Source organism: Neodiprion lecontei, chromosome 1, assembly GCF_021901455.1.
Source record: "Neodiprion lecontei isolate iyNeoLeco1 chromosome 1, iyNeoLeco1.1, whole genome shotgun sequence".
NCBI lineage: Eukaryota > Metazoa > Arthropoda > Insecta > Hymenoptera > Diprionidae > Neodiprion > Neodiprion lecontei.
In genome coordinates this window covers 1,439,214-1,464,805 of record NC_060260.1, presented here as the reverse complement: position 1 = coordinate 1,464,805, position 25,592 = coordinate 1,439,214, and the positions used below count along the sequence as shown (strand labels likewise).

General features: G+C 48.5%; 1 protein-coding gene across 3 annotated transcripts in view; it reads left to right on the top strand.

Annotated features, from left to right (window-relative positions):
• Positions 1–25,592, top strand: part of LOC107217101 (paired box protein Pax-5) — a 79,757-nt gene that overhangs the window by 9,608 nt on the left and 44,557 nt on the right. The window contains exons 2-3 of one of the 3 annotated variants that reach the window (XM_046740130.1): positions 4,599–4,824; positions 7,375–7,404. In XM_046740130.1, coding sequence (XP_046596086.1) covers positions 4,680–4,824; positions 7,375–7,404 — 175 coding nt within the window. In that variant the 5' untranslated portion in view covers positions 4,599–4,679. Of the gene's footprint in view, positions 1–4,598; positions 4,852–7,374; positions 7,405–25,592 lie in introns of all 3 variants that reach the window. The other 2 variants (XM_015654475.2, XM_046740141.1) reach the window with 2 other exon arrangements.

Sequence of the window (25,592 nt, the reverse complement as noted above, 5' to 3'; positions counted from 1 at the left end):
AATAAAGCCCGTTTTCGAAAACTCTCACGGTCTTAGGCACGAATTAAGCTGTAAAAGTTAGGAAGAAAAACTTTCAACTGCGATTTGTCTTTATCGCACCGAATGGATGCGAATTCAAGCAGAGTCCGTACACTCGCCAATCATACCTACGTACCCGTCTCGCACATGCGAAGCTGTCACTCGGCTCGCGGACCTCGTACATGGTTCAACGTACGTGTTCTACCGACAAGGGCTGCGGGAAGCGAACGTCTTTCGATCCCGGTGAAGAATTTTAGCCATGATTAGCCAGCGAGATGTGTTTGATACCGTGCAACGAAAATGGGCGAACGAGAGACGAGAAGTGGATGCAGAAATACTGCCGGATTGACAGGTAGAAAGCCCGACAAGTCGCAGAGCCATGCGTGCGGTACCTTGAGAGTCGAGACTTGGGATCGTACGTAGGCCGCGTCGTCCTGTCCCGTCGCCATGCTCTACTAGGTACCGTGCGGATTTTTCTTCATTAATCCATAGATTATACCGGGGCCGGTATCATACGCACATTGAATACGTAACGCGTGTGTCACGCGTTTGAGTAATAGCGCGGTCTCGCCTTCCCGTGCAGATATCATACCTACCTTGCACCGTGACACATGCGTCCACCACTCCGTGTTCACCACGGCGACAACGAAGGCTGGGATATTCGTTTGCGCCTGGCTCAGGACGCGATCCAGTACCAGTCTGAAAAAGAACGTACAAACATTGTGTAATTAAGTGGCATGGTAAGTGGATAAGTGCGCAAGCAGCGAATAAGAATGAAGGGAGAGAGGAGGGTATCGTGTTGCCATGAAAAATAATTGTTCTGCGGGATGCGGAGAATCGATGAATAAAAAATGGGCGGGTAATAAGACGGGGAAATGAAAATGGGGAAATTTCGCAAACAACGAACGCACCAGCCAGTCGGCAACACTCGAGTCCGTTGCGCAAATTGCTAATTGCCGCTGCGTTCCTTTTCTCGCGGCATTGAGTAGATCGGCAGATAGCCGCGCGTGGAATTAGCGAGGTGCGTGTCAACGGACGAGACGAGCATGGAATCTGCCCGAAGAAGAAAAGTAACGAAGTATAAAACCGCGAACAAAGAAGCCTCGGCGTCGAACCGCGAAATATACGAACGAATTACGTGTTGCTGTGCAGTTTCACAGGTTCCTGCGTAAGGATCAGGAGGCAAGAGGTGCAGGAAGCGAGGAATAGGTTAATAGCCAAGTGTAAATATACATGTATACCACTCCTCTTCCTTTTTCCTCGGGGGTAATTGGGGAGGGGGTGGGTGCCGTTCGAATGCTTCTTCGAATTCCTCGCATAGGTCTTCGTTTACGAACCAAGAAGTTGCATAATGTATGGCAGAACCTGCCATCCTCGCCCTGAACCTGCTATTGCAGCCTCTTCCGTGTTACGCTTCTACTTCCATCTCCGGCTGTTCCGTCAATTTGAATATATTGTCACGCATTGTTGAACCCCTCCTCGAACCATTGCATTAAAGGTACAATTCCGTTGTACAAATCCCACGGATCATCCGCCACCATTACTCTACTCGACTTCTCTGAATCCCAACGTCTACTTCTCCCCGTGAACGTTTGCGATTTTCGACTTCGAAGAGCCGAAGATGCAGCTCTCCCCTTTGATCGTTGCCACTGCAACGAGAAGCCGGATGAGGATATGTTTTCTGCACGACGGACACTGAGCATGTCGCGAATCATTCAAACCATCCAGGCGTCGAACTGACAAGATGCTGCCTGAGTGTCTCATCTCTGAACCACAACCCGAGTCGAAATTTAGCGCCCACTTCAAACCCTGCGTAGGGTTAAAGATGGAAAGTAGGTTCTATTTCAATGCAATATCAGACCCTACTTCGAGGCTAAAAATGTCCGAAATTTACCGATTTACCAAGTTTACGCTCAAAGTAGGGTCTGATATTGCACTGAAATAGAACCCACTTTTCCATCTTTAACCCTACGCAGGGTTTAAAGTAAGCGCTAAATTTCGTCTCAGGCAGACGTCCGTCGAATGAAGAGGCCTCCTTTTGGCGGAGTATCTTCTTCTAGTGTCGAGTGGCCGTAGAAAGACGAAGGTCGCGAAGGGTGGGTGACGAGGAAGGCAGGAGGAGAAGAAGAAGGTAGTTAGCGAAGTACAAAGTGGTTGACGGCCCGTAAACAACGGTTAAGCGATGCCTGGCACCCCGGTGCAAACAAACTCCCACGGCAATCTTTCGCTCGCTTGGTCGAGTTAGACGGCAAGGGCCGAGGCAGGTACATCGGTCGGAGGTAATACCTTCGCGTAATACGTGCAATGTTCGACGCACGCGGGGTTATGACGCGAGTAGGCACGGAACATCGGCGGGTGCGGGACTGCTCGAACTTTGCTTAAAACTTACGAGCCAATCTCTCCGGCGTTTACGCAGCGCCGGTCTGCGTTGCGCGTTGCGTTCTCCACCCGGCCGAGGTCCATTAGGATACGGAGCCGTCGTATAAACCCAGAATTGCCGAGTCTGCTGCTAGACTCCGCTGATCTACACTCCTACTTCACTCGCCAAGGCGCTCTGAGTGAAATTCCAGCGAGAGTAGGCGCATCTACGCCGGTTACGACCCACTCAATACTATAGCCAATTTTCTAAACAATTCCCGGCCCATTTTGCTCTTTGCTTATGATCCTCGGACTAGCGCAAATTGAATATTTTGAACGGGCTCGATTCGTGGTATATCCGCGCCGGCTGCGGGAAGAGAGAGAGAGAGAGAGAGAGAGAGGAGTGAAATGAAAATACGGGAACGCAGGCGGGTTTCGCTAGTCGCGTGTAATTGGCCCCGGTCTCTTACCAGGAAATAAAAGTTGTGTAAAAGATACCCTGGACGCAAGATGGACTTGCAGGTAGTGGGTACGGCAGAAGAAAGATCAGAAGAAAGGCAACGCAGGAATTTACCAGCGAAATATAGCACTTTGACTGGATCTATTATACTCGTAGGCTGCACGTATAGGTACTCGTACTAGATTACCGCGCGCGGAATATAATGGCGTTGAAACTAGGCGGGGGCGACGACGGCGGGCTAGCCCAAAGAAAAAGTGAAACAGTTACTTTCCACCTGATTTATATAGCCGCTCCGTCCGTCCGCTTGAGGCCTCTCGTTTCTTTGTTATTATCACCGTCTCTCTCCCCCCGTCGATTTCCCTCTCTCTCTCTCTCTTACTCTCTGCGGCTCTCAGGCCCGAGATGAAAATATCAACTCCGTACCAATATCGTCCGGTTTTACCCCTCTCCCGGACAAGAAGAAAACGTCTCGAAAATAATTCCATCGTCTCTCTCTCCTCTCGTTCGACGAAGAACGAGACGCGTACAAGAGAAGGAAGGTGAAAAAGAAGAGGAGAGCATCGAGCCGACACCAGAAGCCTAGGCCTTTCATTCGTTGGGCCGCAGGTCTCTGGTACCTACCAAGCTCGACTTTTCTTGCATGTACTTCCAACACCGCACACGCTACACCGGGTGCGATCCGGCGGGATGGGACGGCGGCCCTGCAGCACGGTAGGAACGCAATTACACTTCATTCATCCGTTCATTCATCGGCGGTAGCCGGAGGAGCCGAAGGCGGAATATGAGGTGGTACGGCAGTGAAAAAGGAAAATAAAAACAAAGAAAAAAACAAAAAACAAAAAAAAAAAAAAAAAAAAAAATAAAAAACCGGTAGGTCGAAGGAAGAGAAGAAGCAAGAAGAGTGGGGAAGAAAAAAGAAACGGTGAGCCTGCACGGTAAACCATTACGTAGAAAGGGGCTAAGAAATCATCTACTTTTGACCACAAAAAGCGTAGCACAGGCAATTCCGGAACGTGGACCACCAGGTTTTATTTTTAGAGCTCCGAGCGGGGTTTGGCCATGCCATCGCATCCACCGCACCACACTGGGTCGTTCGAAATGTGTTGGTAACAACGATGCCCAGTCGCTCCGTGCACACTCTATCAGCGTAAGAAGACGTGACCACCGCCGCGGGACGGCGAGGGACACGAGAACCAATTCTTAAAACCCGGAGCAACTCCTCGATCCTTCGTTCATCTCCCCCCGCCGCCGCCACCTCACACGCTCCACTTTTTATTATGCTTTTATTCTAGTCACTCGATGTGGCTATCCATTCCTCAACTACACCAAAACCCGCGCGTGTGTAGATCCGATCTCGATCTGCGTAGGTACTGCACACGTGCACTGGCAGACAACCTTGTTTGGACTCTCTCTCTCTCTCTATCCTCATAACATCCTCGGTACTGACAGATAAGGTAATTGACTCGCAGGTTCTTCAACTCGATACATACGGGCACGCAGTTTCGTGATCGGATTGTGGAATGTTATAACGATCGCCGTGCCGAGTGGGGCAGAAATTCATTCATTCCGTTGCAAATTAGCCGCTACGGACACCGTCTTTATTAGCATCGAATCACGTGACATTCCTCGAAAGATCGCTCTCGAGCAAGTTTTAACCTTCGTTGCTCTTTCGCCGGATCGTACCGGCCTCCCGAATCTCTAGAAGTCGTCAAGATCTCCCGATTTCCTAAAACCCAGGACCCATCTAATTTCGTGATTTCAGGATCCGTTGCGCGTCGGCTTTGGATCGGAGCCTCGGAGGCAGAGGAAGGACGAAGCGGTACCAGGACCTCGGTGCACGGCTATGATCAGCATGGAGCTGCCCTCGCACGCGACGCAGCACGGGGGGCTCCACCTTGGGGACTCGGCGCTGGCGTCGATTCACCCGCACCCTCAGGACTCCCTGGGAATGCACCACCACCATGCCTCAGGCAATGCAACACCCGGAGGTATGAATGAGGACTCCGAGAAAAAACGTATGTTTCTTCTTTCGAATCCATTTTTTTTTCTAAAAATCACACCGGCTCGCGGTGTAAATGTCTCACGGGTATGACAAAGTCGGGTGTTGAGATAGGATGCCAATCTCTCAGTCGTGTGCCGGAGCGCCTCTTTTCGCGGTAATTGCTCGCCGAACGCTTCTTGCCAGCATTATTCGCGCGTTTGCGACGGGAGCTGGCATTCCGGTGTAAAAAGACACGAGGCGTCGGAACGCGGCTTTTTCACCGTCGATTAAACCGCCATACACGCCGATACATCGCGCCGATCATCTCGTAATTCAACCGCAGTATTATATACACCCGCCCGTAACCTTATACGATCCATACACGATCAGAAACCGACGATTACCCGGCTACGCTGTAACGCGTTCGTATCGGTACAACCGATTAGCCCGAAGGAGACAGGAAAAATCGGCAAGACGTGGGCGTAGAAAAATCGAAGGGAACGGGGGGATGAATTCGAAACGGTGCGGGTGAAGCGAAAGCGTTTTACGATGCGGTATTAATTACCGCTTGTCGCTGCTATCGGAGTTTCTCTAATGATCAGCGCGGAGCATGACTGTCCGAGATGCAGGGAGGAGCTGGCGGGAAGATTTCTTTGAACAGAGACACTGCCGTGGTACCGCTGTGGTTACGATCGCGTTTGTACTATCGAGCGATCGAGTTCGAGCAGGTATATTTTCGATCGGCAGTAACCGACGCTGTTTTCTTGCACTGTACACAAACACTCACGTAATACGGTTCGGGAACAAACGGGCAGCTGTTTCGGCCCGTAGGTGAGCCTCGACTGCCGGGGGCTGATGCGGACGGCGTATTAAGCAAATAACCCAGTAGGTAAGTAAGCGGTAAGTAGGTACGGGGCGAACGAGATGAAAGGAGCCGCGGGGGCCGGGAGCCAGTGACACTGCACGAGTCTGGGTCGTTAAACCTAATGATATCAAGTATTTGACAAAGCGCGTCAGACGGACGATGGACCGGGAAGAGACCGGGAGAATCGAGAGGGTCGAGAGGATCTAGAGGAAGAAGCGTGCGGACCACGCACGAAACGCGCTCCGCCGATCGCCGATGACTCCGGGCCCTGACTTTGCTGTTCCCTCGTTAATACGCTCAATATGTAACTGCCTCCCGGTATCACTGACCCGGGATGAGATGCCGCGCTATCCCGATCGCTCGGACTCGATAAACCTGGCATACAAATGGGACTGTCTCTCCGTAGGATCAATTCGAATGCCTCTATATCACGCCGAATTAACCAGGAGGGTTTTAAGATCGAGGGGCAAGGGGGCGTCGCGTCCTCTTCGTCCTTGTCACGATCGGCTGACGGGAGCGCCGTTTTTCCCCGAACGACAAACCGTCCCATCATCGACGCGTCGGGTTCCACGCGCGATATTTGAATCGTCGAAGCTGCAGGATCGGAGGAATCGTCGGGTGCCGGGAACTCAAACTGGTGCTGGAAAAAATCGAAACTGGAAATATTAGCATACGCGCGGCTGTCAGGGACGTAAACTTCGTTAGGAGGCACGTGCATCGAGGTAAATGATCCGGGTGTTCAGGCTGCGCTGAAGCCGACCGGCAAGATCGCGTGGTAGTGCATGAGTTGATTAATGGCGATGATTGTGGCTTGGGGTACGCTCTGTGTTGTTATTCCCTCTGTTGTGGGTAATTTTTTGACCGGGTGACGTCGCTTAATCCGGCTAATTAAACGGGTTTTAAGACATTTTTTACAACCACGGTTACTTAATCGACTTCCGATCCCAGCTGTACTTTGATCGCGGTGTTATACCTGCGTAAAACCGATTCGTCCTGCTCGACGCTGCGCGGCTAGCGGCGCTTTTTACGTCGTTCAACAGTTTCTAAGCACCTTTTACACACGACTCGGAGTCTCGACAAACGCTCCAAAGTCACTCCGCGCTCAGACTTGAGCCGAAGAATTGTAATAATCGCTCGCTGACTGCAGTGAATCACTCGGTACTCGCGATCGGTTGGCCCACACTGACAGAGGCCAGCCCGGGACGCGAAAACCGCTATTTTACCTTGGATGCTCTTTTTGCACGACTTTTACCCCGCGATATTTTGCGCAACCGTCGCGGCAGGGTTTCGGACATTTTGGTCACGCGATCGGGCGCGTATAATGATCAACTTGTATCAATTTTTCCTACCTCGAGATTGATTTTTTGTTCCCTCCACCCGCGGTGAGACGTCGTGCGCGTGGACGCCGGCGAGTGCGGGGCAACGTTTCACATTCCGACGTGTATATTTTCACCGTGTATTTATATGCGAAGGCACTTCAAGATAGCCTTGCAATTTATGGGGTTAAATAAAGGAAGACTCACGATGCGGCGATAGCAGCTCGCGGTACAAATAGGCTCGGCCGTTCGTGCCTACGGTACACAACCCTGGCAAATAAAGGTATTATCCTGTCCAGCGTCACAATGCACGACGTTGCACCGATTGCGTCGGCCAACCCAGATTCTAATGTACCTCTTTTTTGCTTTGCCACAGATGACGGGAGCCACGGGATGAACCAGGACGGTGAGTAAAGCCCGCATCGTTTTTTATTCATATTCTTTCTCCCCAATGTCCAAAAAACTGACCAATCCAGTACCGGGATTTGGACGGACGACGTCCCTCGGACTTGTTGCGACCTCGTATCAGTATAGTGATTTTTTCCGACCCGCCCGAGGCGAGGAGGGAAGACAGTCGACTTAACAAGTGAGGGGTCAAACGATCTCGCTCTCTGAAAGTCGGGCGCAGCAGTTCGGACGGTGAAGCGTAATTACCCGGGTTGAAGGGGTGAAGAAGATGCGGCAGCCCGGGGGGGAGAGCGACGTGGTGCGAGAATGAGCCTCTTTAGAGAGCGAAGGTATCTCGAGCCGGGGTATTTACATTCGGAAATTGTTTACGTCAGGGTCAGAGATGAGAAGTGTCAGGAGCTCGTTCTTCGGTGGTGCGTGCGTGGAGCATCTCCGAAGCGTTATCCTCCCTTGATAATTCTCTTCTGCACGTGGGCCCAGCGTCTGTACGTTCATAAATAAACAGTCAGCCGCGCTGTAAACTGGTTTAACGACAACCCCGGCGATACCGCGCCTCCGGCATCCTCATTTCCGTGATAACTGTCGCGCGTTATCACCGAGATTATCGTTAGCGGACCTGCGTCCTCGTCCTCGTGGTTTTCCCACCCCGGGAAATTCAGCCGCGGATACCAATCACGATTCGCCCTTCAGGCCCCGATATACCGTTCGCAAAAGGACGCCCGTGACGCCGTACGGATCCGGCGGTACCGCAGGTCCGTTGTGTGGGTGCGGAGTGCGCGCGGACCTACATACTTCCAGTATCGCGCCTCTCCTCGAGGGCATCTCCTATATCCCTGTTCCAATACCTTCCGAACGCCTGATCGTTCGGTAACTGACTCTGGTTCGTCACCCGTTGACCGTCTAGATGATCAAAGATTCACCTCCTCTCCAAGAGTCAACAAGATCGTTGATTTTATTAAAGACATATACCATAATCCGTTAAGATGAAAAACAATCATTCTGTCACAATTTACTCTACTGATCCATGATTCGGTTCACGAAACTTTACTTTGAAATTTAACCATCGCTATAACCAATCATTGAAGATGAATTTATTTTGCGCAGTGCTCTTGATACGTAAAAAAAAACATCCAAAAAAACGGTTCGTTTGACTTTGAGCTTTTCGAGGTCAGTGATATAATTGATCGGGCCGATTTAGCGACTAGGAAACGCGGTCTCAGCTCGCAGGCTGGACTGCACGAGAACAAATTGAACAAGTAACCTACCCGTGGAGCCGGAGCGGGTATAGCTGTTATAGGATATGTACAGAGTATAAGTAGCAATATAGTGAGAACACGTATAACTACGCGCATCTGTACGAACGGTTAGGTGTTGGCGTACCAGGTACCTGGGTCCGCTCTTCGCGCTGTCCCAGGGGTGTGGCTCTCTCCTTTGCAACGGTATCATCAACGAACATCGCCACATGCCTATGTGGATCTAATGCAGAACCGACGCGTTCTGCACGCGGCTGCATCGCAGTCTTTGCACGATTCCCCAGTCTCTGGGCGAAAAGCAAATATCCTCAAATTTGCTCCTCGTACAATACGTCTGTGACGGTCGAAGACGTGTCCGTTGCTTTTTTCCACTCTGGGTCGCAGCGGTTTTTGTCGCTTAAACGCGATGGCGATTAGTCGGAGAAAAGCAGAGACAGGGTACCCCGTTTGCAACTGCCGATTGGCGCTGAGCTGGCGCGTGGGCGTGATTGACGATCGGGTTACGACCGAGCGCCGGTTGTGCCGCGTTATAACATCGGGGAGCGTTAGTTGCCCCACATGGTTCGAGAGAGCCTGTTCTCGAAGCTCGAGGAAAAATGATTCTCGCAAAGCGGGGAAAAATCGACGCTGCGAAAGAACGGAAACCTGATCAGGAGGTGAAAATGACTGAAGGCCGTTGGACGTCGCGAGCGCGTTGACTGGATGTATAGCGGTAAGGTATGCGGGATGACGATAGTAGGTAATACGTGATCATCTACATCGGTATTAACGCGGGATGTCTACCTACCTGTAAAATAATACGCTCGAGTTCTGGTACAACGCGCAATTATTATCATACATATTACCGAGAGATGCTTCTTGCGCTCCTCTACCGCAGTTATTCCAGTTATTTCAATTTATTATTTTAATAGATCTCCCGGCTCGCGCTCGTCTCTCAAGACGATCGCATAACGCGCCTTCCTCGGCTTAGATCATCTACACGCGCACGCGGCCTTTGCGGATTAGCAACGATCGAACGCTATTCGCGTTCAAATTGGGCAACAGCCCATTTTCGTCCTTTCGGATCTCGTGGTTCGATCGCCGTCTCGAACATCGCGTCAAAAATAAGCCCATCCATCACTTTCGTTCGTTCTTTCCTATTTCAATTTCTTCCCGATGAATCGATTCGGTGGATGATGAGAGAAAAATTTATCACACCTTAATTGCGATCCCTCGCTAACGCCGTCAAATTGAATTTCCACATCGTGCACCGCATGCTCGTATAATGCAGTGAGAGATTGCCGAGGACAGCGTGTATAATCGGTATCCTGTTACGTGTGTATCGTGTACGTGCATGTACGACGGGCGATGGGGGCACGTAAAAAATACCAAAGACTGATAGCAGATCGTAGACAGATAATAATGCAGAGCGGAGCTACTCTAGATGCCGTAGAGAAAGTAGCGGGCAACGGACAGTCGGTGGATGCATAGCAGTGGCCGAGCCAAGGTGCTCGGAACACTGGCGCACAGGACGCGCGCCGTTTGCAGTGCTCGTATTATTCGCCAGGTAAATCGCGAAGCGTCGAGATTGCGGAGAGAAAAGTTGGTTGAAAATCCAGTAACGACCGTCCATCGGTCAACTCAAGCTCTACGGTCATTCGGACGGAAGAGTTTTTAGACTGGACGACCGCTCTACCGCTAGACCGAATAACTGAACAAATTTCTACCGATGGATGAAAATGCGGTTTTTCAGCATCGCGACTCCTTCGATGTAGCGTACAACCAACGACCATAAGTTAATTCCCCGATTGGACACGGTTTCCACTGGCTGACCGGTGCTTGGCCTCCAAGACGACACCTGTTGACAAGGTGTTAATTAAACGGGATCGAACGGCTGCCGAATGGTTAAAATCCCTCATTACAAGGTGGAGGCTTAACGGTCATTCTTTAGAAACGAAGAATGGGGAAAGGCGGGTGTCGGTAGCTACGCTCCTCGACACGCGCGGCAATTAGCTCGTGAGTAGTGGTTATGGGGACGGCGGCTCGCCAGTCGGCGGGACCGACCCTTGCCCCATAGATTTACCCACCTACGAACTGTAAACCGGCCCACCTCGCCATCTGGAAGCGCGTTCGGAACAGCAGGTTGCGGGATGAATTCCATTCTCGTGTTCACCTTTTTACACTTCGTCGCGTCATCGTGCAGGGGGGAAAACAAACGTCGGGATGGATGATTTCGAAGATGGCGATAGTCGCGACGCGGGAACTACAAGAAGTCAACGGAGCATGATGTTGAACCCTGTAACAGTGCAGGGATTTCGGAGGGGGGAGGGGGGTTTGTTTGCAGTGCAGCCACGTCGACCGAAACAGCAACGGTGCATGACGCCGTTACCGTAACGAGGCTACAAGTTGTAGACCATTCTGCCCCGCAGTGTTCAACCCTTGCACTATGTCGCCATGCATTAAACTGAGCTCAAACGATCGCAGCTACGACCATTCCGTATGCGGTTCCAACGTTACACGCGTTTACGTGGATTAGCCATTCGTAATGTTCGGTTACACTCGAAGATGAAGCGAAATATATTGCAACTTTGGCTATTTGAGTTTTCATGCTCCGTGCAAAGTCATGGTGTCCGGTAAAAAATTGGTAACAAATTCAAGGACATTAAAAATAGAACATTTCCAGGAGACGAGAAAAATTCAAGGACATCTCCAGAACACCGTGAAAGTGCTTTTTCGTTGACTGCAGCTTCGAACATTCTTCGCTGAGTCGTACTTCTCGAACGTATCGCTTTCGATTGAGACAGATATCGGTTTGATGAGAGTTGGGAGAAAGACGAGATGAACGGGAAGAGAGCCCGAGGCAGAAGAGCGGGAGGCGGTAAGAGGGATCAGCTGGGAATAGAAAAAAGGGAAGACCCCCCGGCAGGGGCAAACATAAATTAAGATGGAGGACTGATTACGAGGCGAGGGCAGGCTATCATTACTTATCCAGGGTATCGTGACCGGTCGACCCTGCGCCGGTCCGCAGCAGGCTGCACGGCTTGACGTACGCTGACTCGTGCCCGCGATAATACGATGGTGGGGAAACCGCGAATTACAATTCATCTTCCCTTATTCCTCCACGTATGCATCCGTCGATTCACCCGGCACGATACGCGATCGGCAACGTAACATTGTATCTGGTCGGAAGATCCTTCCGCTAATCTCCAGCCAGACGGGGCAGAAGATCCGATTCTATTCCTGATTTCTTCCCAGTTTTTCTTTCTCCTCGGTATGTGCAATTAGGCGCAATTACGTTCGCCGTTTATAGTGGATATTGCAAACGATATCGTATATTAGATATTATATGTGTGTGTAGGTATGTAACGTGCAACAATCGATCGGCCTGTAACGGCAGGCGGGCGGACGGAGACCATTGCGAAATGAAAGTTGTTGGTTAGTTGGTATCGGTAGCCAGACTGACCTTTTGACCTTCCCTTGCCCGCTCGCAGGGGCGGGATAGGAACCGAGATACAGGCGGGTATTATGCGCCGATACAATATATGCCTGTATACCTAACCGTAAAGCGGCGATTTAATAACTCGATTTCGAACAATCATATGCCTCGACAATTATTTCAGATCTTATCTGCCATCCACCTGGCCTGCGGGTGAAAGATATAGAAAGGGGAAAAGAGATAGAGCGATGGCATGAGATCTATCGAAGCGATGAACCTTTCAAATTTTCCTCGAAAAAATATCAAGGGGTCACTAAGGTAAGTGTTCCATTGGCACAGGGTCAATAACTGGGACACTCGACTTACCGGCACTGGTTCCAATGGTTCCAACTGGATCGGTAACGCTCGGTGTACATTCCGCCTACCCTTCGGGGTTGATAGTGTAATGTAATACGCAGTCTTTGGCCCTATTTGCATAACTGCTTTGACTTTTAACGGGGATGACAGCTCGAGTCTGATAGTACGATGTTAGGACTGGTTGTAATCCGGTGCTTCCGCGGTCTGCATGCACGAACCCCGTGCTCATGTACGTCGCTGTTGCACATGCGAGAACTGCGATACGCCCACGCCCTGGATGCTGCGAACTCGAAGACCCCGGACTCGCAGAATCGAGAATCCAGTCCTGCAGCTGTCTCGCTTCTTCGCTACAGAGCGTCATCGTCAAGACCGACGCAAGACACGAACGCCTAATTAACACGTCAAGATGGCGATAGATAACTCGACGATCCGATGGCGAGTCTCTTCTCCCGCTTTAGGGAAAGATTTTTCGATTTCACCTGTTCGCACCGTCGCAAACATTTCGGAACATTTGTAGCTGAGCAGATAAGGAACCGTGGATATAACGCAATATGCGATCACCTTCCTTGATGATGTTGGTACTTCTGGATGACCAGACGATGTCATCCGACGCTTTCCAGTCATTCTAATTTTGCGAAGCTGGCATCTTTCCTCGTCGCAATCCCCATCGCTGATCGTGGTCTGACCAAAAGGGACTCGAGTTCTCTTGTGAGATGAAATATCGACCGATGCATTAAAAAAAAAAAAAAAAAAACGAAGAAAATCTCAACGAGGCATCGGTTTGAGAGTGTGTACGAAGTCGACAAGGATCGACGGTGGTCATTGTCCTCCTGTGTTTCATGGGTTGGTTAACGGGTTGTATTATAAGCAGAGCTGCCAGTCGCGAGAATTGCCCACCGTCAGACTAGCTGCCTATAAATAATTATAAATAAATTATTATCAAGCTCATGGTGATCAGGAAGTATAGCCTGCCATCTGAGAGACAACGCGGGCTCGTTGGCTCACTCAAACAAATTACGAAGTAGGCAGTCCTGTGTCGGCCTGGAAGGTGTATGGTGTATGCCCACGTACCTGTATACCTACATAGGTTCAATCCGAGGGCTGCACACGAGTCCGCGCAACTCGGTATGAGACGGTTGTTACTCACTGTAGCACATTATAGTGCAGAGTGTGTATAATATGGTGCGCCAGCGAGGCTCCTGCAGAAATAAAGGAAGGATGAGGATAGCGAAAAAAGGCTGAAGTAAACCGAAGCAATGGAACAAAATGAAGAAGAAGAAGAAGAAGGAGAAGAAGAAGAACAAAAATGACCCAACGAGTCGGAAAAGTTCGAGCACATATGAACACCGGGCAGTGATTGGATCGTGGTGCATTAGTAACCTGTTTGTTGCTCGGCAAAACACCGATCGTTTTATCGTTTTAAGATTTATTCGATTTATAGACCGGTCATAGACGCCTTGCAGCGCTGACTACGCGCTGCACGCCTTTCCACCCAACACCACCTCGTAGAGTGCATTCTCTACAGGGTGTGTCCGGCGAAATTGACTTACCAGGGGATGAGCCGGAGAAAGGAGAAGTGGAACTTTTCGTAAAAAATAAGAATCAGCAGCCACCTGGCAGAATGACCTCGATCGGTAAAGGTCGATCGAGTCCAAAGGGAAACTTCCTGCACTCGGCAAAAAACTCACCAGATACTCATCTTCTCACTCTGGGCGTCAACGTCGGCTCTCGGGTCACTCACACAGACGCCAAAGCGTAGCCGCGGCGTCTTTCCGGGGGGTTCTGGACTCGGGCAGAACACCGGAGCTCATTGTCCACGTTCTACCGGGCCGTTGTTGTCTCCGCACATGCATAGCATGCCGTGCACCTCTACCTGCCGGTAACAATGACGCGTTAGGACCGCCGGCCATTGTCCGGTTGACGTGTTAATCCACGCCCAGTGCCCGGCTAATGCGACCTCCAGCAAAGCCTCGGTTCTACGGCGTAACAGGTGCTCTTCGTGATGAATCGGCCGGGTCAACGATCCTTCAGCCAAATTTTCACCTTCGGCTTGCGTCGATTCACACTGTGGAAAAATTATCGGTACCTGTATTGTTTGTTTCATTATGTACATCGCAAATGAATTATACGGAACATGCGATCGCATTTTCGTTACAAGGCGCTGACAGATATCATTAGGAACTGCAAATAACGGTCAGCGAACTTCCGGTGATGGACAATTTGAAGGTGATTACGTCAGTCTTGGAAGAAGGAACGAAGCCGGTGGAAATATAAAACCTGAGGGACGGAGGTGGGGAATTCTTAGAGCAAAAAAGAAAACCAGATGAAACTAGTAAAGAGTTTGCAAAATAAAACAAAATCTCACTTCCGCCGCAAAATTCCTTCGCGTACGGGGCTTTGTCTTTGCCTTGGATCACGATTTGTTGCAGTGCGGGTAGATGATTGTTACTGTTTGGCAGTGGCTTTAAAAGATAATAATTTTATCAAGCGTCGCGTGATCCAGTCGCTTCATACTTGCGGATATAAAGATCATTCGGCATCGCCTGGTGAAAAAATCGAACTCTCGTTAAGAAGCTGCACGTGCACTATTTGAAATTAAGATGGCGGGAAATGAGGGCCAAAGTTGGTACAATGTCTGGATCCGCGGGCCTAGGTAGAGGAGAGGAGCCGGTGTGGAGGATCGAAAAGCGATTGACCGGACGTGGATAATGACTGCGGTCTGGTCGCACCGCGGCCGCAACCGCGCTCGCAGTCTGGTGTTCGACGTATGCTGTACAGGTAGCGAACGGCATCGGCATCGGCATCAGCATCAGCATCAGCGTCGGCATCAGCATCAGCATCAGCTACACGTCGCCGACGCCGCTCTCTGCGGGCTGAAATGCCGTTAATACAATACAACCCTGGCGGTGTGCGGTTTTAGGATAACAGGTTGTCACGCAGCAGGCCCCGCAAATAGTTTTCGGAGATAGGCGACAGAGGCTCGAGATGGTGCGCAGACTTCGAAATCGCCGTGGAATTATTAATTTTTTTGGGGTGGGAATTTCAAAAACGGGACGAACGAAACGATTCATATTTGTCTTATGTGTGAACTCAAAACTTGGGCATTCGGATTATCGGCGTGATATGAATATAAGGCTTAAAAAGTTACCTGATTCGTATGAAACTTGGTATCTACTTTGACGTTTTTGAGAACGACGAGATTTTGTATGAAGTCAAAGTTACAAAAAAAAAAACATCAAAGCGTCACTGATTCCGAAATTATGAATTCTTACCTCAGATTCGTATAGAACCAGCGATCTCGAACCTCGTGATTTTCAAAGTTGCAGTGAATCGGAATCAGCAAGGAAAAACACATGCTCGAAATGGGTAAATAACTAGCTTCCTTGCGTCAATACGCGCGCTAGAGAAGTTTCACTTTCTTGCACTTTACGATCCAGTGTCACGGTGTTCTTGTTGGTTTTATTTATATCCATGTTCTATCCATTTCAGTCTCTGTATACGTCGTCACATTGATAGGTTTACTTATACCTGCAAATGTTAATTTTTATTTTTATTTCACTTTATCTTCTAGTTTTCAATTTCAGCCTACTCGTACCTTGTTTCTTGAGACAACGGCATGATAAATGAAATTCCACCTCTGTGCCATTGAGGAAGCTTTCCTGCTTTCCAGCCCAACAAAATTCGTTCCATCCAATCACCGAAATTATAACAAGAACCATCTAATGTCTGATCATCTTCGACGAACCACGCGTTTTTTGCATCGATTATCATTCCGCGACCGCATCACCGCGCTAATTGCAGCACGTATTACGGTATTCCGCGGGCCGGTAGGAGGTGCACAAAGCGGCTCGTGTCGGTCGTCCTGACCGACGGTTAAACGGTTAAAATTGTTCAATTATTATTTAGCTTGAAATAATGATATTACCTGAACCTGCGAGCGGTAGGTAGATACCTGCCCGTGTAAGAGGCGGCATAGCAGCTTGATGCGAACTACTCCCGCCATGCTTCGTTGCGTCCACGCGAACGCTACATTCACAACTTGGAGCTCCCTGAACGCCCGACTGCTGCAGTGCAGTTATCTATCCACTCGATTGTCATTATACATTAGCATTACAGGTTATTATCGCCCTTCTTATATACCCCGGTAATAATTCAGATCCAAGGCGTGAAGATTGTAATTGAAACTTGTCGCGCTAAATTTTCACGGATCATTTGCCGATTCTCACCTTATTCTTACAACCAATTGGGGTAAGTTTTTATTTTCGAGTATCGTAGAAAGCCTCGATTTAATCTAACATTCGTAAACCCATCGACTAGCCACCCTATGAATTATTTATCCTGCAGTTTTAGGCTTATACAAATCTACCTCGAATAGGTTTTCAATTTTTTTCAGATATTGTCCCGTACTTCAATCGATGAAAATATCAATCCTGCGCAGAAAGATTGTAAACTTCACAGGCAATGTTTGACAAGTACTTGAATGAAATTTTCGGAATTTGTTCATTTTCTATGACAATTCCAATGCCGAAAATCTATCCATAGGAATAATTTCGTAAACTGTGTACATTTGAGGCATGAAATTGTACGTCTACCGGTTTCAACTAACATCGTCACGACGATGACCGAGGCACACGCGTCTTCCGGTGTCTCGAGATACGACAGACAGCCGAATAGATCGAGAACGTTGTTATTTAGCCACGTTATAAGCTTATAATTGTTTAGCGAGAAAAGTGACGCCGCTCTGTCCTTGGAGCTCGTACGTTATGTGTAGGTATAGCGGCGTCCGATTTCAAGGTTTGACTTTAGAAAGATCTCAAGGATCGATAACAAGAAACAATGGAAGCTGCGTAGGTATTACACAGCGGCATCGGGCGCTTCAACCGAAGCCCAACATTTATTTACAAACTGGTAGAGAGCTGCGCAGATCCCGCGGTAAACACCCGTAATTACAGCCCTCCTTGTTTCGACTCGTTTCGACGACGACGTTACTCCTATTACTACTCGGAAGAACTCTGCTCGCGGAATTCAGTACCAAATGTAATGTAGAATGTAATAAATAAGCGAATAATCACAGGCACGGAAAAGCTGTATGTTATAGTCGTATATTGCATTCTTCTTGTAGGAATGCTACATTTATTTTTTCATTATTTTCGAGGGAACTGAAAAGAGAGTTGCAATTTTGGTAACAGTACATTATGTAACAAGGGGGTAATCTACTTTTATTTCTGTATGGATTGTAAAAGATTTTATTTCCGACTCAACTCTGGCCACATTATTCAAGAACATTTTGGAATTTTTTCATTGAAATTAATAATAAAATAGCCGCGTGGCGCATATCCTGACATCACGGTTCAAAAAATTTCGAGTTATAAACACCTTTTCGAATTGGAGGTCGTATTCCGTGGGGCTGAACTTCAAAAATCTAGCCACATAGATAAACAAGTTTTAAAGACTTTGTCAAAATGTCAAATCAAACGGATAAAAATTGATTTAATTTCGATGAAAAAATTCTAAAGTGTTCTTCAAACTATAAATAATATATCCCTCAAATTCAAATTGCTCCGAGTGTTTTCATTTGATTAAAAAAACAAAAAGTCTTAAAAATAGGTACGATTTTGGACCCTCCAAGCTGTACATACCCCTCCGTCTTAACATCACGGTTGAGCCGGGAATAAAAATTATACCCGATACGTTCATCGTGGTTGAAAGTAGCGACGGGGCGGTGGCAAAAGCTGCCGTAGGCAATGGCGACGGGTAAAAAGGTGGGTGAAGATACCGCAAGGTGAAAAGTGCAGGAAGAAGCTGAACGAGCCGAGATAAGCCGACGACAGTTTTGCTTCCTACACTTAGGCGGGCAGGCGGGAATAATCCGGAGGCGGAGGCGGAGGATCTTGAGATGCGCAAAGGATAGCGGTCCGTATCGAAAATCGAGATCGGTAAAAGTGGTCCGGCGAGGCCGACGCGATTTCTATCTCGGGCTCTCGGTGCCGCTCCGGTCCGGGTCCCGGAGGATGATTCCCGATCGTCCGTATCCCGGTAATCATTTTACAACCTCCGGTGTAATCTTCCCCCCTCGCCCCGCGTCTAATAAGGAGGCCAACTCGAGTCCTACAGGTATATTCACGACTCCTCGCCTATTCACCATCGGCACACGGACTCCCGATCCTCCTCGGGAATATCAATGCTATTTTACTGCCGGTACTACGGCTTGCTCCTCGGGCAAACGGGCCCAAGTGAATAGCCCATCTTATGCCCCATCGATCCTCGTCTCATGCTAACAGGTGGTCAGCCCCACGCCGGCGAGATCCTCGGAAAAACGTTCCTTGCTAATCAAACAACGGATTCGTTTCTCAATTTTTCTTTTAATTTTCGTACATTCTTTTCACTTGCTTTCGGTTCGCTGAATTTTCTCGAGCGACAATTTTTAATCGAGGTGAAAGTAACGCGCAACGGAGCTTGTTCTTCGCGATTTATAATTCGTAACAACACGGTCGAGTTTTAAATAAATTATTGTACGAAATGTTGAAAAATTATTAGTTGAATATAAGCATTATGTGGTCAGCAGGTACGTGCCGAACGGGTGTTTATTATTAAGACGTTTTCACTGATTTACGTGTTTTATTTTTGACTGATCGGTGAAGCGAATTGTGAAACAAAATTTGCAATACTATTCATCCCATCCCATCGTCATCGTTTATACATTTTTCTGTACTTCAAACTTGTTTCGATTTCCTAAAACTTAAAATCCCACGATTCGTCAATGAATCGAAGTAGGCAAACTGCACAACCATCTGCAACGTGACTCGTAGGCATAAACCGCGTCAGATAGGTAAGGTCAACGTCTTTCGGCGAAAGGGGCGGCCGATCGAAGGCGGTAATTGCGACGCGGAGAACGAGGTGAAAACTGAATGGGAATATTATAACAGCCGTGCTGTACAAACTGCGGAGTGAGTGATTACTGTCAGGCTCGCCTCGGGGCCGCTGTCTTCACTCGTTTAGCGCAAGGGCGATGATCACCCGTCGAAAAAGATCTCACGCTGCGTCGCGACGCCCACAATGAGACGATCATTGCCCCCCCTTCGTACCCCTCGTCTTATTCTTCTTCTACTAGAGCAATCGACCAAGTCCCTGCCCGGTTCTGCGGTTACAGTCTATTGCCTCGTCGTCGCGACCATGGGAACTCCTTCGCGGAACACTTCCGTGTTGATTAGCTGCCCGATATCCTCCTCCTCCTCCTCCTCTTCCTCGTCCTCCTCCTTCTCATCTCGACTCATCTTCGCTCCTCTTCCCTTCTCCTCCCTTCTCTTCCCGCTCCCCCTGGGAGCCGGCATATTCATCCCGCAGGCGGTGGTACTTCGAGCTGTGGTTACGAGTCGACGGAAAAAGTGCGTATTCGATTCCGTGGGACTCTTCCTTCTCGTTCGAAGGCACGGACCGACCTCGGTCCAAGTTTTTGTCGCAAGCTGAAGGGACTAGAACTTTTCAGAAAGAAGATATACTCGCTGGGTGGGTCGAGCGTTATTCCAACTTTTTATAACTCGAGAGTCGACCTTACAGGTTTTTCGAAAATACATTCGTCCGCGGATCTTGACCTTCCGAGATTGTATTCACATCACAATTATTCCCTCGGTATAATGTTGGACTAAAAAGTAAATAGAAAAAAAGTGAATTTTTCCACTACTATTTTTTACAATCAGGTAAATAAAACGCAGGCGATATTCCAACCCGCCAATTTTTAAGACGAAAACTTGTCAAAGGAGAAACGAAAAGGATCAAGATATACGACAAATCGTTTAGTCCGATCTGACGTAGAATTGCAGTGAAAATAATGAAACGATTGCGGGGTATAAGGACTACGACGATCGCTCGGCCATCGTCGTTGGGTTTATAATTTTCCGTTTTGTAAACAATAATTTATCCATAAAATTAGCATAAACGGTCCGCTTAGCACCTTCGACGATGCGAGCAAGCGGAAAGATTTCTTTCGCGGTTGACTGGCTCCGGTTGGATAAATTAACTCGGCGTCCGTCGATTCCGAGCGGCAGCCCTGATCCTGCAAGTCCCGGTCTTGTCTTCCGCAGCGTCTCGATCTCGTCCTATTCGATCCGTCAGTCAGTCGGTTAGTCGACCGCCAATCCGCACGCTGCGAATTACCGATCCCGACTCGCGATTATATTCTGGGTGTAATCGCACCTTCGGCTGTCGAAAGGTATGAAAGTTCCCGTTCAAAGGGAAAAATCCGGAATCGATTCGGGCGGCCTTCTTGTTCCGCGAAGGATGCATTCCGGGCGCTACTCAGGGCCGAGGATATAATCGGCGTCCTTGCCCCGGGGTAAACGGGGGAACCCGGGAGGACCATTGACCTCCGCAAGCCACTCGGTCGGAGCTCGCCGAGAGAGGTTCCAGCTCTTCTTCCTGGGCGATCGAGCGGCCAACGCCCGCGACAGGTGTCCACGACCGGCGCCACGAACCGCGCTTCGCTCCTCTTCGGGTCTTGACCCAGGTCAGGCGGACGCTTGATCCTCCTCGGCTTTCCCTTTTCAGGAAGGACTTTATATATTTTTTTTCGCTTTTTCCTCACCCCTGGTACAATTTTTGAAGAGTGATTTGGTTTAGGATATGGTCGTGGTACCTAGACATTGGGTTTCAGATTAAATGGTAGATGTTGAAATTATAGGAAAAGCTATACCTGCCTATGCTTGAAAAGTCATGGGAATAACAATCGTTGACTAAAAGTTTGCGGGATGCAGTAATCACGAATTGCCTGCACCGACTTTCGACGGGGGGAAAAAAAGGAGCAGTTAAAACTTCCAACAGCAATGTTTTCACAACCGACTTGGGGAATCGAATTAGATACCGCGGTCACTTATGGAAGCGATATAATAGTATATAATACATTAACGAGGAGAAAATCCGTAAAGTGAGAAGGACGAAAGAATAAAAGAAAAAAAAAAAAGAAAAAAATGAAGCGATAGCCTTCGACGGAGAATAATTGCGATGTGTAAGACGCCGCGTTAAACGTTGCACGTATAATACTCGGAGACAAATAGCGTTGGGGAAATCGATTAACGTGCTGGTGATTAGCTGTAGAAACGGTAGGATCTGTGACAAGAAACATCGGCAGGCCGCGGAATAGTGTCCTCGAGGAATGGCGATTAGCAATGAAATACACGCGCGAATATATAGGCGAGATAACCGTAACGCGGTTAGATAGACGATAGAGGAGATCGTGAGGCGGAAAAACAGTAAAACCTTAATGACGGTGTATTCGGTCGGATCTCCAGGCTGCATTGAGTCACTCGCACAAACGCGCTTATTGTGTCTACCGCGATGGTGGGCAGTATTATTATTAGCGATATCGCCCGCGGCGAGTCGAGCTTGCAACGGGAATCGGCCGAACGAAACAAGCCGTGATTCTGGATCCCCTGCAGTAGATACGCCCGCCCCTGATCCGCCCGGCTAACCTCACGCCGGATCACTTCACTCCGCATCCCTGCGCTCGGTCTGTCCAATCGCACTTCTTCCCTTTATATATAACTTGTTTTTTCAAGGTGTTGCTCGAAAAATTTGTGACAAATGTTGAAAAAAAGATTGTCGCAAAATCTGGATGAGGTAGGAAAATATTCAGAGGTCTCTACCAATTAATGTTAAATTTTTTTATTATATTTGTGCGTACACCCTACGGACTTGTATGTATATATAAGTTTATTTTTCTCGTATCGTGGTCCAAGGAGTATCGCATCACCTTAATATGTCCCTATTTCGTTTTTAGTACCGATTTTTATGAACAATCATTAATTGGACCGCAAATAAGTCCGTACAGTGTAGACATAGAAATAAATGAATAATATTTCAAATTAAAATTGGTAGCGACATTTATATATTTTCCTATCTCATCCAGGTTTTACGACAGTTATTCCTTTCAGTATTTGTCACAAGTTTGTGAAGTGGCACCTTGAAACAAACGAGTTAAAAATGAGCTACCCTACGGGACATGCAAATCCGTGAAGATCGAGCATTTTCTGCCTGAATCTGTTTGTTTTATACACGCCGATCCTTTCGAGCGATTGAAACGCGGCGATAAAAAGCTAAACGATTCGTATAGGAAAGGATTGACAAGTCTTCGCGATAGCTTTTATAAATTCGTAGATCCATCCGATCGCCGTGCAGGATTCCCGGCGCGATTGCTAATGACTTTATATGCATCCGACAGAGAAGATGGATTGCGCAGTAATTTTCCGCCTTATTCCTCGCTCGTTTATATTCGAAGGTAGATAACCGCGACGGCGCGAATGAATTCAGCTGGTTAGCCGAAGACGGCGTTTAGCATGTTTTGTGCGGTCGTAACTCGCGGAAGCTTGACTAGATCGAAGACGAAGGAATCCAGGATCCCGACTCGTCTCGAAATCGCGAGTCTTTCCCGTCGTCCTCCTTCCGGATGAACTCGAATCGCACTTTTCCGGCACAAGCCAACGTGGTTCGAAAGTTCCGCAGGCAATTATTCAAGGGGTTCGGACTCCGGAGTATACTCGACAAAAAATAGGCGCGCGCAGCCGAGGCTGGAGAAATGAAACGCGACGTCGCGTCGTTCGGTACCGTAAAACGGCATGAAACGTATGTAGATATGTAGCCCGAGTTCTAACAAGCCACCGGACCGCCGCTGCGGCTCCAGGACCGTTGCTCGTTGCGATCCCCTTCCTTCCTCTCGGAATCCGGTGCCTCGCGTTCGCCGTATACTTACCCAGGTAATACCTACACTGCGCCCGTGCACGCGACCCACATTTTACACCCGTATCTCCATGTTACACACGCGGTCGTTCCGTCATTGTGTGTCCGTCCACATAATATTATAAGGCTTCAAGCGCGAGTCGGACTCGCGGTTCGAACACCGATGCGGAATTCGTAGGATATCCGAAATTATTCTTCGAATTTGTCTTTTCCTCGATGCCTGTTTGAAAAATTGAAAAAAAAAACAAAAAAAAAAAAAAAGAAAAAACCCCGCGAACGCTGCACCAAGTTTTCCTTTTTCTAACGATCAAACTGGGGGGAATATATTTGCATGGCGTATCCTTTTAAGGATCGCGGTAATCACGCGCCGCGAAACCGCTCCGCGTGTCGACATGTCGGCTAACGCGAGTGAAACGCAGGCGGTATTCGAACGGCCGAGAATTTCGTTGGTCTGCGACGATAATGTGCGAGAACCCGAGGCAGGCCTGTCTCGCACGTAGGAACCTCCTGTGCTCTCGCGCACTGCACCACCGGAAGTGTGATCACCCAGTGGAACCTGGAATTCATCCGGCGCAGGGGAAAACGAAACGTGGGCCACTCTTCTGGGCGAGTGCAATTTTTTTTTTCCCAAGTATAGAACGTTTTGGTTACACTTACGACCAGAGTTGTGGAAAGTTAATCCTGCTTGGATCATTGAATTATAGCCCGAGTCGAAATTTAGACCCTCGTGTAGACCTGCAAGTCCTACGTTTGGTTGGAAGACTAACTTTGTATCGAAAAGAGAATCCATTGTAGACCCAAGCTTGGCTGATATTTCCATTTCTTCCACATTTAGGCTTAGAGTAGAATATCTTTAAAAGCTCTACAGGTCATCTATAGACTCAGGACTTCTACGGGTCCTCTGTATCCTCAATATCCTCATGGCCTCTACGAGAGACGAAAAGCGACTAAACGGCGAGTTTTCTAGTTCGAATCGACGGTATAAGCTTCTCCTCGGCTTTACTCCGAGTGCAAGTTCTCTCCAGGTGAATTTGGCGTGAAAATTATTGAACAATAGAGAGAATAAGGGAAAAGGAAGCGAGTAAAGGATTTCCCGGAATGTAACTCAGTACGAATCCCCGACAAGGATCTTCGGAGCAGGTGCAGCACTCGTGAGCCGGTAATTTCCGTAAATACGCTCGGCGAAAACCTCACTCAGAGTAGTCGGCCTCTATTCATCCAATTCCCGGTGAAGAAACTTTAACAGTCTTGCCTATATCGCCGTATTGCTTCGTCAAAGGATTCCGCCGAACAGGCTCAGCTTTCCTTCCGCAGCTATTCCTCGACCAAGGACGAATATCGACCACCCCTGACGAGATTTTCGAAACTGGAATTGGGTAAAGAGCTCGCGAGCTTTCCTGAGCCTTCCGTCTCTCTTGGTTGTTCGACTTGGAGATGATTTAACAGAATTAAAATTAAGGCTAATTTGATGATTTCTGCGGGTTACGAGAGCCTCGAAGTTGTACGAAAGGTACAGTCAGGCCAAATCGAAGCAAACACGATGACAGCGTGCCGTTCCATTATGGAATTCCCTTGTTCTCTCTAGCGATGGCCACTAAGCTAAAAATAATCGAAGACGACTTGATTGAATCGGTAAAAGTTAACCGATTAATCGCTTATTTCGCATTTTTTTGAAAAGGTATATAACGAAACCAAAATTTTGTAAATTTCAGAATGCAGTCTCAATAGCGGAAGAGTTGTTGATAATTTAAAGTTTCATTCCAGATATTTTTCAATACGAGGTGAAAATATTCATTCATCTTTCACTTGTTATATCAAATAGGTACTTAGTAAGTAGGACAATGATAATAATTGAAATTTTGATCCCATAAATTGATATCGTATCGCGTCGTTCATGGGAGTAAAAATGAAAAACCGATTGTGAGGAAAATGAATCGATTGTACTCGATTAATGGGGAAAAGATGATCGATTCAATCGCTTGTTTTTTGTAATTTACATCTTCCTTCCATTTTCGCCGCAGGCCTCGTCCGATTCTCGAGTCAGCTTGAGCCGCAGGTTGACGCGGTGGGATCGGGAGGAGCGCGACGTGGGAGCGTCCTTGTGTTTGCTCCCGCGGCCCCCATTGTCCGTTGTGTCCCCCTTGACTTACTGGCTGAAACGCGAGCCTCCGCAACGCTCATCGAGGATGCTTTAAACTCCGCGATTCTATAACACACATAGCGCAGGTGCGCGGTGAAAGTGTAGCGCCTCGCCTCGCCTCGGCGAAGTCGAACCTTCGACCCCCGGAGCCCGAGGGTGTCGGATGAAAAACGAAATTAGCCCCGACGCGCCGCGGCCGGCGTGAGAATAGCGAACCGGCTCCGGTACCTAATGGCTCCACGGCATCGGTTTTTCACCGAAGGTGCGAAAACGCGAAGACGACCCGCTCTGGG